The 17,000-nt window shown below is 38.0% G+C and overlaps 1 protein-coding gene across 1 annotated transcript; it reads left to right on the forward strand.

Annotated features, from left to right (window-relative positions):
* The first annotated feature begins 11,749 nt into the window (after positions 1 to 11,749).
* On the forward strand, positions 11,750 to 16,745 carry LOC103446958 (pentatricopeptide repeat-containing protein At4g02750-like). Its single transcript, XM_029103681.2, has 2 exons — positions 11,750 to 12,401; positions 16,567 to 16,745. Exons 1-2 carry the CDS (start codon positions 11,750 to 11,752, stop codon positions 16,743 to 16,745), a joined length of 831 nt encoding a protein of 276 aa, XP_028959514.2.
* Positions 16,746 to 17,000: the final 255 nt, after the last annotated feature.

Raw genomic sequence — 17,000 nt, forward strand, 5'->3', positions numbered from 1 at the left:
TGCAAAATCCAAGATAGCTTCCCCATCCTCGTTTCTCTCCCCAAAACCATGGCCACCATGAAAACCTCCATAGTTGCCTGTCTCCCTGCCCACGTGTCCATTTAAATCTCCTCCTATAAATAACTTCTCCGTCTGAGCAATTCCTTGCACCAAGTCTCCAAGATCTTCCCAAAATTTCTCCTTCGAACTCGTATCCAACCCTACTTGAGGTGCGTACGCACTAATCACATTGATAAGTTCTTGTCCTATTACAATCTTGATTGCCATGATTCTATCTCCTACCCTCTTGACATCTACAACATCTTGTACCAAGGTCTTGTCCACGATGATGCCAACACCGTTTCTCGTTCTATTTGTGCCCGAATACCAAAGTTTAAACCCTGAGTTTTCTAGATCCTTTGCCTTACTACCAACCCACTTAGTTTCTTGTAGGCACATAATATTTATCCTTCTCCTCACCATAACTTCCACTACTTCCATAGATTTTCCCGTTAAGGTTCCTATATTCCACGTTCCTAAACGCATTTTGCTCTCTTGAACTCTACCCTTCTGTCCTAGCTTCTTCACCCTCCCCCGTCTAATAGGATCAAAGTACTTCTTTTGTGTGTCCCGGGTAAAGTTGATAGGAGCATATGCTCCCAAACAACTTTGAGTGGAGTCGTTCGAAAAGAAGTTTCTATGGCCCCCTTGCTCATTTAACACTGCATCCGGGTGCCGATGGAGATACAGCGACCCTTGCTCACTTATCACTGTGCTCAGGCCACACAGCGCGCCACTTACGGGTGACGCCCTAGCTTTAGCGCGATTTTGTTCTGGATTCATTTTCATAAGGATTCGACGTGATCATGGAGTGCCGGCTGTCGACTACCTGACGCCCTCCCCCTCCTCCTTTATCCGGGCTTGGGACCGGCCATGTAAGACATAGGCGGAGTTGAATCCCACAGCTAAAATAACTAAAAAAAAAAAAAATTATTTCATATGTTTTATATTCTTTCATACCCAAGGATTGGAAATGGTCTAAGAAGCTTATTGCATATTCCTTTAATAGGACTTTATTTATTGTCATCCATTAAAATAAATAAAAATTAGGGGCTTTTTCATCTAGATGCTTGGGTTGAATTATTTAGACCAAACATCTAAGAGCATCTTCAAATGATATGTCAAATATAGTATGTCAAAATTTTATTTGATAGTTGATGTGGTAAATTAAATACAAGTGCTAAATCTTCTTCTTTTCCAATGGATGTGTCAAATATTTATTTTATTATTTTATTGAGCCTAGATGTGACACCCTGTCCCTAAAAATTATGGTTTTAAAATTTTAATGCGTGAAATTACGGAAACGCCCTACGGGCAAAGCGTGATTTTTTTCGAGGACATATGTGATTCTCGTATATTTTGTCATGTTTCTTGACGTATTTGGATAGAGCTTGATCGTACGGATGCGTAGGCACAGGTAGAAATGATTTTGGAGTTACTGTTAAAGTTTTATTGAGTTACAAACCCGAAAGTATTTGGAATGAAATACTATTTTAGTTATTTTACACTATTTTTCTTTTATTATTATTATTATTATTATTACTTGAATTAGGCTATTGGTGTGTGTGGGGGGGGGGGGCAAAAATGAGGGAAAAACAGAAAAGAATGAAAATGGGGGAAGAAGAATAGGGAATAGGAGAGAAAATGAGAGTGTGGCCGAATGGGGAGAAGAGAGAGGAAGGAGGAGATCCAATCAGAAACAAGAGAAGGAAGAGAAGGGAGAGAAGGGAGAGAGGTGTGATCACACCGGATCCAGTCGACCTGCACACCCAGTCCGTTTGACAAGGTTGGATTCCGGTGTTTTCTAGCCAATTTTTAGGCGAATTTCACCCAAATACCACCTGTAATCACCCTCATACTCCTTCTCCTTCATCAGTCATTCAAGATTGGACAAAAATTAGACCAAACTATAGCGTTTTGCGACGGGATACCTAAAAGCTTCTATGGTGGAAATCCGTAATTTTTTAATGAATTACAGTCGATCTCCAGTACCATTAGGCTTCCCTTGAGGCCTAGAACAATGCCTAATCATTGGTTGGAGCGTCGGAGTCGAATTGGGAACGAATCAAGAACACCCATTTCTAGGGTTTCCAACGGGTTTTAGCAAAATTGGGGCTCTTCCAGGCCAAATTGGACTTGGCCACAGGTATAAAGTTTAATCTACTCATTGAGATCTTCATTCCTGTAAATTTTGATAATTTTTTGAAATAGTTAGATTTTCCAGTGAGTCAGGGCGGCCGACCGCCACCTGCGGCGGCGCGTGGCCAGGGGACCATCGATGTTATTCTTAGGCTAAATTAGATGTTTTGAGTTCATTTTTGGTGATTGTATATCGTAGGTTGATCGTTTGGACCTAAATTCATTAAGATACGTTACTCAGTAAAGATATGAATCGACGATCCGACCGTTGGATCGTCACCAAACTTTAATACATTATAGTACATAATATTTAAGGAACATAGAAACTTACGAATCGGTAATCCGAGCACGGATCTTCCCGAATTGGATTTGTAAGTTCATAAAATAAAATGTTGACCGCCACTTGGTTTTTGGCAATTGGAAGAGATCCAACCGTTAAATCATAATGAAATTTTACGATGTTGTTCTAGAAGCATGATGTGGATCTTTAGAAGTAACGGATCGGAAATCCGTAATGCGGATCTTCCGGATCAAATCTTAGGGGTGTGTTTTTATGTGAATTATGTATTTTTATCGATCAGAACTCTGAGATGTGATTTGATAATTGGTCATAGGCGACAATGGTTCGCAATGTCTCGATATGCGTGCCAGGGAGTCGTAGCGCGGACCTCATGTGAGTGGGTCTTTTTCTTTCCATCGTATATATATTTTATATATATATATATATATATATATATATATGATTGATAATTCCATAAGCGTTTATAAATTGATTATGGCTTACGATTACTGTGAATGCTTTGAAGTAATTATTGTGAACTACGAATGGCTTGATCCCTATTTGGGTATGTAGGCAGTTTAACGAGACGTTAGATGCAGCCATACAATAAATGAGACCAAATAATTGAGACAATAGCCTTGTTTAGGGAATTGAGTAATGTGAGGGACAGTGGTGGAAAATATAAGATTTAACCTTATGATTTGGTGGTTAAATATTGGTCATAAATCAATGTGTGAAGAATCAGGAAATTGAAGTAAGGAAACGTAAGTAATGATAGTTAATTAAACTAGTATCTGGTTGGGCTTATCATCGATAATTATTTCCTAAAATAAGTAGTTCGGGAGTAAGGCGTTACGGATTATGCATTTTATGCCATTTATATATATAGGAATACTATGTTATGGTTGAATTCTGATTGCATCATGGCATATTCATATGTATATTACTTGCACATAATCATTGTAAATGCTTGGAAGCGCGAAGGTGAACTCAGGACACCCAGGTAAGTTTAGGTGAGTTTATGGTATTAGTTGACATGATGGGGTTATGGCATGACTATATTATGTCTTAAGCAACCCCGGCACTGTCATACGGGTTGCTCATGAATCATACATGTTATGTTGAGATGCATTGAGAGCTCATAAACCTGCACCCCGGTGTTAGTGCTCCCGTCCGTGGCCAGAGCACAGTCCTTCACGTGATGTTTACCTCCCGCACCTACGCTCACCTTGGATCCAAGGTAGGTGCATAGTCTTGTCGTATAGACCACTATAGGTGGTTCCGACTCATAGGTGACCCGCAATTATTCGCACAGTCTTCACGTGATCGTAGCACTTGAGCGTATTTATTTACACCAGTCTTGTCATATAGACCACTTTAGGTGGTTCCGACTCGTGTGCAGGTATACTTATTGAGCTATGGATAAGTCGTACAAGTCACTAGAGGTGACTCCGATTTATGAGTTAGCATATGTGATGAATATGTGATAAGCTAGCATATGTGATGAATATGTGATAAACTAACATATGTGATGAGATATGTGATAAGCTAGCATATGTGATGAATATGTGATAAACTAGCATATGTGATGAATATGTGATAAACTAGCATATGTGATGAATATGTTATGAACTAGCATATGTGATGAGATATGTGATAAGCTAGCATATGTGGTGATGAAATATGTGATGAACTATTATATGTGATGAGATATGGGTAATTTGTACAGGTCACCATAGGTGACTCCGACTTGCGTACTAGTATGAGTTATTAATCACATAATTATTTGATATTGCTGATAAGATGTTGTGTTATGGTATATTTATGATTTTTCTGAAAATTATACAGGTGTTGTAGCGAGGGGTTATAATGTTTTATATGGTTTCTATTAAAATTTTATTTACAGGGCCACTCACCTTTGTCTTGTTTTCACATTCCAGGTTTTATTACCTGAGCTTTCTTATCGTCGAAGATTCGTGACGATTCTTAGTATTGGAGATTATTTCGAGGATAGGATTCTTAATTCATTTTTTTGTACTTGCTTATGCTCTAACGTCATGTGTGAAGTGTGTTCATTCTCACTCACCGGTGCACTCTTGTATTTAGGCACCTTTAGGTTTAAATTTATTCATTTTTCCACATCAGCACACTTTATGGCTTCGTCACCTTCCAGGTGTCGGCCAGCACAGCTTGATTCAGAGTCCTAGTAGACATTCTGAGTCGGAGCGTGTCACTAAAGTTGCATTATGACACACCCCGATCTTGATGTCATCGGGACATTAGGATAGTCACGTGTTGGCCAACACCCAAAGGGCGACGAAAGCCATTTAATTTAAGCAAATGCTGAGAAATATGCTAAAACATGCAATAGGAACTAATAACACAAAAATAAAGTTCAACTGCTAACTATTAAAATAAGGATAACGCATAACATGTTCAGAACATACGTTTAATACAGAATACAAGCGGAAATTTAAGATAGAGAAATGATATTACAATAGGTGTCGAAGCAGAGAAGATATAACACTGAATCACTAGTAGGGAAATTTCTCGTAGCTCATATCATATTCCTTGTTATAAGGTCTTGAAAAAGGCACAAAACAAACATGAGCGTACCAAGTTGGTGTGTATATATATATAAATAGTAAAACAGTTATCAATGTACTAACCCCCAAGTTTTATGAAAACACATATATAATGATAAACATAGGTTTTCCGAAACTTAGCATGTTGTGCAATATCTCAAATCATAACTTGTATATAAAATAATCACTAGTGAATGTCTGATAACCCCCAGGCCCCATGCCGGCTTCCCGTCTATGAGCAGACAGTCAGAGGAAAATACACTTCAAGCCCCATGTCAGCTCCCCATCCCTTTCCTAAATAGCTAGAGGAAACACACTCCATGCCCTATGCCAACACCAAACCATCGCCCGAGATGGACCAGAATCTATCCTACGTCCCGTAGTGGAATAAGGACCACTAGGTAAGTACAAAACCATTGAACATACATATATTGAAAATCAACTTCATAGTATAAAGTCATCCATCATCTATACTATAAAGAGGTGTTCTAAACATGATCTAAATATCATATCATCATCCATCAGATATTCTATAAGAACAAGGGTTATAGGCAAAATAATAGTAATTCAATCTAGTCTCAGTAAGCATATTATCTCACAAAACGTTTCATAAAACGTAATCATCAAATCATGCTTTTCAAGTATGCATTTCTACTATTAAAACATGCATTTTTAGAAGGGGTCCACTCACCGTACACCGATGGTGCAAAGCTGTATAAAAAAGGAATAATGGAATCGCCACTAATAATTACACCTATTCACATAAAGGAGTACATTTAGTCGAACTCTACTCAAATGATGGAATTTGGGAAAATGAACTTCAAAAACGGGTCCAAGACGTCGAAATTAGCCTAAGAGAGGTCTCGGACGAAAACTAGAAAAGTCAACCGAAAGTCAAAGTCAACGGTCAACAGTCAACGGTCAGACCGGGTCAAACGGATCTGGGCTTAAGGTTGGACCGACTTTAGGGCTTTAGGGTTTGGGCTTAGAGCCTCCAACAGAAACGGCCTAAGGGCCTTTTTGATTTTTAAAAACAATTAACTTAAATTAAAAAATGAAAATGGGCTTAATGGGCTTAAAGCCCGAGTTCTTCCCGGCCCTAAGGCTTGAAAGCCAAGGGTTTTGAGCTTGGGTGTCATGGCCCTAAGGCCTTTTAGGTTTTAGGAATTTAAATAAAATTAAAAAGGGAAAGGGTTAGGGTTTTGGGCTGATGCAAAACGAGCCTAAGGCCCATGGGTTTGAGAAACGGCCTGAAATGCCTTAGTTGCATCGGAGAAGAACGTTGGAGCTTTCCCAGCTCCGGTCGGCTACAAACATGAACCTTAGGCTCCGATCTAAGTACCAAAAGGAAGCACAAGGTGAGAGGAGTAAGTTTATACCTTTGGTTTGTCGTGAAACGGCCGATGGTGTTCAGAAAATTCCTCAACAACCATGGGCTTGCCGGAGATGGGTAAGCTTTCCCCCCAGCCGATCTTGTTCTAAAACCTTGATAAAAACGAGATAAAACTCAATAAATCACATCCACACATCAATCTAGAACGAATAGAGGGAAAACCCAAGGCTTACCTAACTAGAAAAATACGAAAAAACTCGCCGAAGAGTTCTGGGGTTTCGCCGTCCTTGTTGTGATGGGAGAGAGAAAAGACTGATGAGGGAGGGATGAGGATGGTGATGCTATCCTCCTCGAGCAGGTGGTGTAGTTGTGTGTGCGAGGTCACGGTGCAAGAGAGGAAGAGAGATGAGAGGGTTTCAAAAGAGGGAGAGAATGGAGAGAGCAGAGAAAGAGAGCTGGAAGTGAGAGAGAGGAAATAGGGGTCACGAAGTAGGGGAGAGAGAGAGAAACGTGAGGGGTGTTGGGGTGCTGCCACATGGCAGCTTGAGGATGGGAACAAATCTCATTTTCAAATCCTGATTGGGTGAAAAGCCAAGGGTTTTAAATAATTAAATCCAATAATTTCTCGGGGAAAAACCTAATTACATATAAGTAGGGGTGGGGTGTAACACATTAACTATTAAAAAATAATCAAAAATAGTTTTAGTTTGTATTCTATTGGTTGTTAATGGGATCCATGCATTAAAAAAATTAAATTAAATATATTTGACTCATTCTTTCTTTGCTGTCAAAAAATGCAGCTAGAAAGCAAGGAGTCAAATGATTCACATGCCACATCATATATAGCATATCCATTGGAGAACACGTGAATGTCTTTTAATCATATTTGGCATATTTGACATCTCCTTTAGAGATGGTCTAAGGTTTTAGAGATTTGATCAAACTACTTTTATACAATTTTAATTAATTTAAAAATTATTTTAAATTACACAAATTGTTATTATAATTAATTTACTAATTATATTCAATATATAACAAATTCCTAAAATCTTGTAAAAGAAGATATTATTAATTTGTGTCTCATCAATTCAATATATTTCAAAAGAAATTTTTTTTTCTATAATAGGAAAAAACAAGGTTGAATTATGTGTGCAAATGTACCCCTAACGGTGATATTTTAGACGTATCAATGTACTCCAAATGATGTTACATACCTAATATGTATATATATATATATATATAGTTAGATCTCACATTGCCCAGGGGTGAGGATCTTCTATGCTACATATATGTACATGCCCACCTCCTATAACACGAGGCATTTTGGGAGCTCATTGGCTTCAGGTTCTGTAGGAACTCCGAAGTTAAGCGAGAAAGGGGCCAGAGCATTCCCAGGATGAGTGACCCGCTAGAAAGTTCTGCTCGCGTGAGTTCCTAGAAACGAAACCGTGAGGGCGTGGTCGGGGCCCAAAGCAGACAATATCGTGCTACGGTGGAGCGGATGTGGTGGAGCTCGGGTTGGGATGTAACAATTTGGTATCAGAGCCACTCTCTGGCTGGAAGTGTGCCCACAAGGACGTCGGGCCCCCCTAAGGGGGTGGATTGTTAGATCCCAAATCCCTCAGAGGTGATGATCATATATGCCTTATATGTACATGCTCACCTCCTATAGCATGAGGCATTTTGGGAGCTCACTGGCTTCGGGTTTCGTAGGAACTCCGAAGTTAAGCGAGAAATGGGCCAAAGCATTCCGAGGATAGGTGACCCATTGGGAAGTTCTGCTCGCGTGAGTTCCTAGAAACAAAACCGTAGGGCGTGGTCGATGACACACCCTGATCCTAGAATCAAGGCATGACGGCCAGCACGCCTTGATTCTAGGATCGGGGATCGGGGTGTGTCAGTTGGGGCCCAAAGAGGACAATATCGTGCTACGAAGAAATTGAGCCCGGTATGTGGAGCCCGGGTTGGGATGTGATATATATATATATATATATATATATATATATATATATTTTCTTGCCTAAATAAATTAAAAAACAGTGTACCAATATTTTGGTACATTGCTGGTACGTTATTGTTACATTACTATTACGTTAGATAATCTAAATTTGTGTACAAATTAGTATTTTAATATTTTATTTATTTATTTAGATACGTAACAAGCTACTAGTACGTTTATACTATCATAATTTTGGTATGTAAACTGCTAACGGCAAGTTATGTGTAACTCTAAAACCTATCAGTATGTTTCAATTTGGTATGGGTACATTTCAGTTCGGCATGTGTATATTTCAATTTAGTAAGCATACATTTTAATCCGGTATGAATACATTTTAATTTAGCATAGGTACGTTTCAATTTGAGAATAAATTGTGTTGATACGAATAGCAATGATACATTTCAATTGATATACTTGAATTTCTTGAGACAAAAATGAAGAATGAGAAATAATCATTAACGACAATAGTTGCAGTAATGAAGAAAAAAGTTACAAACAATTTTTGTATAAAACAAAGTTACAAATAATTTAGCCACTTAGGTCAAGTAGTATTCATCTTCACTTGTAATTGAGAGGTCTTAGGTTTGATTCTAGTGGTAAATTTGAACCACATTATTGTTAGCCCATTTGAGGCTTCCTCCATTAGTGTAGATAAAATCATTTGTCAAAAAAAAAAAAAAAAGATTTCAATTTTTGCCACTCAGTACTACTGTCTGGTGATATTCATCTTCACTTAAAAGTGAGAGGTCTTAGGTTCGAATCTCGTGAATGGCTGCCCATTATGTGGTTTTGCCGAACTTCCCCTCCCTTAGTATAAAAATATCGATATACTCAAAAAAAAAAGTTGCAAATAATTTAGATATATAATTGAATTCTTAAATTTAGGAAGGGTGGGTTTCCATAAAAATAGAAATAAATTAATTAATATTATTGATTGCATTTTTGACATAAGAATGAATTTGAAAAACACTTAAATTAAGAATATATCTGCAATATAGAGTTTAATCAAAAGTGAAAACACTTTAATATAAAGTTGAAAAGTAACAAATGTTTTATCTAAAAAAGTCTAAAATAAAGCATATGATTCTAATTTTCCTTAAAAAAAATATTTGTTTTTTCGAATTATTTTTTGAATGACGTGATAAGTAATGTGTACAAAACATGTTAAGTTAATTAGTGAGAGGTGAGTGGTTGGTTTCATGGCTATCTTTTTACTAATAATTGAGGGATTGATGAATGGATGGATAGATGGATGAAGGGATCGATGGATGGATTGGATCGATCGATTCATTGTGGTGGAGTGACATATTGTGTTGAAATAATAGGAGTAGAATTTTCTTCTCTTCTATTCTCATCTTCTTCCCTTTCTTCCTCTCACACATTGTTTTTTATCTTATTATCTTTATAAAAAAATCAATATATGATGTTGACATGGCTTAACCGTAATCGTTTAAATAAAAGAGAAGAGAAGGAAAGAGAGATTAGGAGGGGAGAGAATCCTCCGAAGTAATAAGACATAACAGAATAGTGATCATGATTGATCACATGGTCTGTTGTGGTGGATCGACCGTGAACGTCCTGGTCCCTCATGGCTACTACCTCTGGCTCTACCACCCCACACCCAACAAATTTTTCATTCCATCCCATACGAAACAAACAAGTTTCCGTATCAATTTGATTCCATTCGATCTTTACCATTGGTTTTGACTCTTTTGTGAGAAGAAAATTGGCTACTGTAGGCATATTGGATTTTGTACTGTTATCATAATGCTAATATACAGGATAAGGATTGTCTGCCCTCCAGTTCTGGTGCCCTCTTCGTGCCGTCCTGTTTGTGTGGTCACGGTTAAGCCACGTTAACATTTTATATTACTATTCATTTTTATCTTATTATATCTATAAAAAAAAATAATATAAAACGTTGACGTGACTTAACCGTGACCACACAAAACAAGAGGACACGAGGAGGGCACCGGAAGTGGAGGGCAGACAATCCTTGTCCTAATATACATTTGAGTGGAGTGGACTGCACCATTTTTAATCAAAATAACACCATGGATTGAACTGTTGGACTGTCCCTGTTCAAAATAAAATCACAAAAATGAAAAATGCATGTAAGTCAAGATGTTGAGAATGTATCCATGTCGATGAGAGGAAAGACTTTATATGGGTTTACAAGAGGTTTGACTACTCCCCATGTTACCAATTGATTTTATGGTGGAATCTTAATTTTCTTCATGGTATCACGACAAGTTGTTATATGTGTGAAGCCAAACAGACCTTGCATGGGCTTATAAGTAAGTTAGACTATTTCTCATATTGCCAATTGGTTTTATGATAGAACCTCAACTTTCTTCATTGTATTAGAAAAGGTTGGCTCACGTGTAAAGCCCAACCGCCACACATACTCAACGTCACATAATTCGTGTTTTCCACGTGTTTGGCTTGAAAATTCGTCACATGTGAGGGGCGTGTGAGAATGTGAAGGTAAAAGAATCTCACATTGATGAAAAGAGAAATCTTGCGAGAGCTTATAAGAGGTTGGACTACTCCCCCCACAACGAATTAGTTTTATGGTTGAATCTCAATTATCTTCATAGCCCAAACCCTATAACTTGGCACTTGGTAGTTGGTAGGCAGGGGCCTATTTTGGGCAAATGATGCTTTATTGCAATAATGACGAAAAACAATAATGTTTATGCATTCTAATGTAGATTTGATTCCCACGATGTTCTCTCTTATAACATTTAATAATTTAATCTAGTTGTGAAAAAAAAAAGGGGTTTAGCGAACTTGTGAAATTAACCATCTCATCCTCATCCCGAAGAAATGCCGACCATGTTTTTGTTGATTTTCATTTTCATGAACCGATCCACGACTAACTGATAGACACAGAGAATGCCAGTTAATAATAATCATCATCATGCCATTCTTCGTTTTCTGAAGTTTCTCGCCGTCAATAATGTCTTTGTTCAAACCGTCCCCTCCGACATTTCGATGCTTCTTCTCAATCTCAAGTGAAACCAATTACTTTCAAACTGCTTCAACACTGTCGCCAGCCACTCTCCAAATCAATCAATCACGTATGCAGCTGCAACCGTGAGATATTAGCTCTAGGTCGCTGTGGCCAAGTCAAACAAGCAAGGAATCTGTTCGACCATATGCCTCAACCAGACGCTTTCCTTATGCTTCCATGATCACTGTTTACTTGAACAACCACCATCTTCCCGACGCAAAGACCCTCTTTCAGATGATACCCACGCCTAGTCTTGTTGCTCGATTTGCAATGATTCATGGCTATTTCAAAATCATTTAGATGAAGCAAACCATCTTTTCAATAATATGCCATACCGAACCTATACTCTTGGAACATCATGGTCTCAGGTTATCTTAATGCCAACAGAGTAAGCGAAGCCATTGAACTCTCCAATTCAATGCCTCCTAGGAACACCATGTCTTGGACAACTATGGTTACAGGTCTAGCACAAAACAATGTGGCTAGACTTGCAAGGGAGTACTTTGATCGCATGCCAAATAAAGATGTAGTTGCTTGGAATGCTATGATCACATATGTCGACGAGGGACTCGTGGCAGAAGCTAGTGAGCTTTTCTGTTTGATGCGGGAAAGAAATATCGTCACTTGGAATGTGATGATTGGTGGTTATGCCAAAAGCGGAGCCAAAGAGGAAGCCTTAAAGCACCTAATTTTCATGCTTCAGTTTTGCTTTAAGCCTAATGGAACAATCATGACTAGCGTATTGAGCTCAAGTGAGGGGATGATGGAGCTCATGCAAGCTCATCTACTGGTCATATGTCATGGTAACACATTAGTTGCGAATGTTCTTATTGATATGTATGCCAGAAATGGAGATGTTACCTCTGTTAGGCATGTGTTTGAGCATCTTGGGGATAATAAGGATGCGGTATCATGGGCTGCAATGATATTGGCATTCTCAAACCATGGATATGGTCACCATGCATTGCAGGTGTTTGTACAGATGCTGAGATCCGGAGCCAAGCCAGATGGTATTACTTTTGTTGGAGTCTTATCTATGTTGGAAAAATTGGGTCTAATAGCTATAATAAATCACTTAGAAAATCAAGAAATAATTCATGCAATTTTATATCACAATAATGCATGCATATGAGTAGCCAATGTTAAATAAATATGATATAATGGATTAAAAAAACCTAGAAAATATGGTCGAGGCAAGTGTTGGACACTTTGTCCTTAAGACAAGTTTACGCCCCACTACGGTGCTCATGGTTGATCGATGCATGTCTCCCAAGATACAACGACCACGTCCTTGTAATAGTAGCACTCCAAATCACAAGGTTCCATGAACTACGATTGTGTTGAAAACTCTCTCATATGGACTCAATGAGACTCTCTAATATTTAGTGCACTCTATGTATGATTATGTAAACAATGAAAAGTTTTCTTGTGATTATAGGGGGCTTCCCTATTTATAAAATGTGATAGACCTCTTTGGAAAGTATGTGACTATTCATGAAGAGTCAAAAGTTGCAACTCTTCATTTGAGTAAACACATATTTCTATCAAAAGGCTCCACTTCTAATTTCCATTCAATTAATAAATTTAATATAATAATAATATTATTAAAATTTCCAACAATCCTCCACATGAATGGAAATTGACTCAATACCATGCAAATGACAATGCAGACACTAGAGAGAGAATTCAGTAAGAAAAGTACCACATCGGGATAGGTGGCTTTTGGCTTTGAACATTTCATAGTGTATTACTATCGGATTTATTTGGCTAATCAATGAACGCGATGTCTTGAACTGCTAAGCCATTTGTGTAAACCAAGACAATAGTAATCACACAATACCCTTCCAGACACCCCCGTGGTTGCTCAGTTGTGTTCATTTTGGCCCTGAACAATTCTTGGTTTCTCATGAGTGCTTTTAGAGAACTAAGCCCTTCAAAAAATTCTCACAAGAACGGCCTGTTGGAAATATGCCCTGATTACTTTCAGGACAATGAATGTGTGTATAGATGACTCTTATACATCAAAAGGCAAAGATACTAATTAGGACTATCTCAATAAACGATATATGTCCTAAATAGTGAATCCATGGACAATGGATCGATGGAAGAAGTAATCTAATGATGTTAGACTACAGAGACCTTCTTCACATAACCATCATGTCAAAAAAGGTTACTGGTCATATGATTGTCAGAGGGATACTGACAATGCAAAGACCAGTACATACTATGTCCCCTTCAATTGGAAGGATGGAAAGTTTCATCCCATTCGTGTAATGACACTAAGACAGGTATGTAGGTGCTCATTAAGGGAATGAGTTCACTGAACACAATCGAACGAGAGTACTTGCATGGAGGTCTACTCACATGTCAAGCAAGTAACTCTAATGGTTGGAATAATGTAAGTAGTCCTTTGACCTGAGACATCATAGTTGTCTTGTGGTTAGGTCCTTGATCTTTGATTATGTCAAAGTCATTCCATCCGCGGGTGTCCACGGCATAGTTGGGGTTAAGCCACTTAGCCATGGAGGCAAGTGAATGCGCAACAAGGGATCTCTAATCCTCGTTATGAGAGGTTGAATACTCTAAGATATGATTCGGGAATCTTCAGCCGAAGTATCGAGCGTAATAAAGGAAAGCGTTCCTATACAACTCAATTGAATCATATAACATGGAATAATCACATTAGGGGTTTGACATAATATATTCATACCCTAATAGTGTGATTGAGAGTATTGTTTTAGAGAATGATCGAATTACATTGTAATTCCAACTGAATAGGTTCTCCGAACAAATTCTACATTAGCTTGGGTAGCCATGATATATGGTTAGATGTCACTCATGGCTTGTGAGTTCTTCTAGATGATTAAATAAGTAGTCGTCAAAGAAGAAGGAGAATTAAAAGTAAGTTTTAATTCACTAAGTGATTGGATTAAATATAATCAATTGGATTAGTGCCAATCACCTCACTGCCTTGCTAATTAGAACCTAAAATGATTGTACACCGATACACTCTTGTAGTGAGACAACTAATGGATGATGGAAATAATTAATTGAATTAATTAAGTGTTGTGATTAATTAGAAAGTTTAAAGAAATCATAAAAGCGATAAAAGATCGTTTTGGGCTTAAAGAAAAGTTCGGGTTCATTTGGGCCCATTGAGCCTAAACCCATTGGGCTTTTATTCAAGCATAGGATGACTTAAGATGATAAAAGCCCAAAGTCCAAAACAAAACACAAAGGGCCGGCCAAAGAGAGGGAGAGAGAAAGTCAAGTTGTTGACTTGTTTCTTTGTGTTATAAAAGGAACTTTATAGTGAAAAGTTTCATAAGGGTTTTTGTGTGTTGATTTAACAAAAGGAGAAAACATATCTCTCTCTCTCAAACACAATAGGCCGGCCACCAAAGGGGAGACTTAGCTAATCATCTTATCTCCCTTTGGTTATTCCTCCATCCATCTCACTACACTAGTGGGTGTGGATCTTTAGAGGTCTTCAATCTTGGAGACTAAAGGAGAACCAAGGAGCACTCATTCTAGCAAAGTGGAGGAAGCAAGGAGGGAGGCTAGGCTCAAGGAGTTCCAACAACAAAGGGCTTGGAGGTGGTCTATCATTGGTCTCAAGTCTAGATCAAGAAGTATAAATCTACTCCTACACTTTGTTCTTCAATAAAATGCTTTGATGCATCTTATATATACCTATGCTTCTTAAAGGGGATTTGCATGACTATAACTTTGATATTATGTGATAACATGCTTCCGTTGCGTATGTATATGAATTTTGAATTGTATATGCATGCTAGTCACTAGAAATCCCACATAAATCTCATTATTTCCCTTCACGGCCACATTCCTCACTCAAGATAGATGACTTCCCATTAAGAGTATCCTGCAATACCCCACTTGGTATTTCCAAGTATAGGAATCATTAAAAATAAAGCTTATCCAAAATACACTGCAGATAGCACTGTTTCATCATAAGACATGGGTAGGAGGTAATCTCTGCAGTGTTCCCATTGAATCATCCACAATTTGGTTGTCCCTTTGAACCTAGATCTTGGGATCTCCAGTCAGCTAGGTTGGGTTGCCATTATGGCAATTCTTATGACGTAGGCTTTTAACCCATTCCCCTTGATGGTACAACTTACTTTCTAGTCAAATCTTTAATTAATTGGATCTACTAGGTTGATGACTATCAATTAAAGTGCACACTTCCATTTATGAAATTATATTTCATTTGAGAGTAGTTGTTTTCCAACATTAAGTCCTTCAAAACATATGTTAGGACTTAAAAAGTAATTTGCTAATACTTGGGTACATTCCCCCACATTTAAGGTATTTATTGAGAAGTCTATAACCTTTCAATACCTTAAAATACCATTGCAAGAGATAATCTTTATCTCTTTCTAGAAGCAAATTACCTTTTCATTCTACTTAAGTTGATATATAATCAAAAGATAACTATGTCACTCCCCCACAATTCACTCACATTGTGGTTATTTTTTAATAATAATTGAATGGAAATTAGAAGTGGAACCTTTTGGTAGAAAGATGTGTCTACTCAAATGAAGAGTTGCAACTTTTAACTCTTCATGAATAGTCACATGTTTTCCAAAGAGGTCTATCACATTCTATAAATAGGAAAGCCTCCTATAATCACAAGAAAACTTTTCATTGTTTACATAATCATACATAGAGTGCACTAAACATTAGAGAGTCTCATTGAGTCCATATGAGAGAGTTTTCAACACAATCGTGGTTCATGGAACCTTGTGATTTGGAGTGCTACTATTACAAGGACGTGGTCGTTGTATCTTGGGAGATATACGTCGATCAACCATGAGCACCATAGTGGGGCGTAAACTTGCCTTAAGGACAAAGTGTCCAACACTTGCCTCGACCATATTTTCTAGGTTTTTCTAATTCATTATATCATGTTCATTTAACATTGGTTACTCATATGCATGCATTATTATGATATATAATTGCATGAATTATTTCTTGATTTTCTATGTGATTTATTATAGCAATTAGACCCAATTTTTCCAACAATCTACTTGTACATGTCATGCTGGTCTTGTCCAATAGGGTAAAGGGCTTTTCAATTCAATAATCGAGCTTATGGTTTGGAACCAAATGCACAACACTATTCCTGCATTGTCAACATTTTAGGCTGAGCAGGATTAGTGGATGAGGCTGCGCAGGTGGAGGTGGTATGCAGAATGCCAGCTTGCAAGCAGGATGCTGCTGTTCTAGGGGCATTGCTCGGTGCACATAAGTTGCGTGGAGACGTTACAATGGCAAATTGCATAGGAAAGCGGCTGGTGGAGTTAGAGCCAGCCAGCTCTGGGGCGTGTTAGTCTTAGCTAACATGTATGCTGCACATGGGAAGTGGGAGGAATTTGCTCCAGAATGAAGATGAAGGAGAGGAAAATGAAGAAAGTTTGGGGCTTTAGTCAAATAGAAATTAAGGGCAGGACTCATACTTTCTTTGCTGGGGATAGATGTCATCCTCAGGCTGCTCAGATTTGTGAACTGCTACCACAAATATTGGAGATGGGATACTCAAAGGGGCCGGAAGTCGATCGTATCTTTCTTTCTTGTAGATAATAATG

This window comes from Malus domestica, chromosome 05 (genome assembly GCF_042453785.1).
Source record: "Malus domestica chromosome 05, GDT2T_hap1".
NCBI lineage: Eukaryota > Viridiplantae > Streptophyta > Magnoliopsida > Rosales > Rosaceae > Malus > Malus domestica.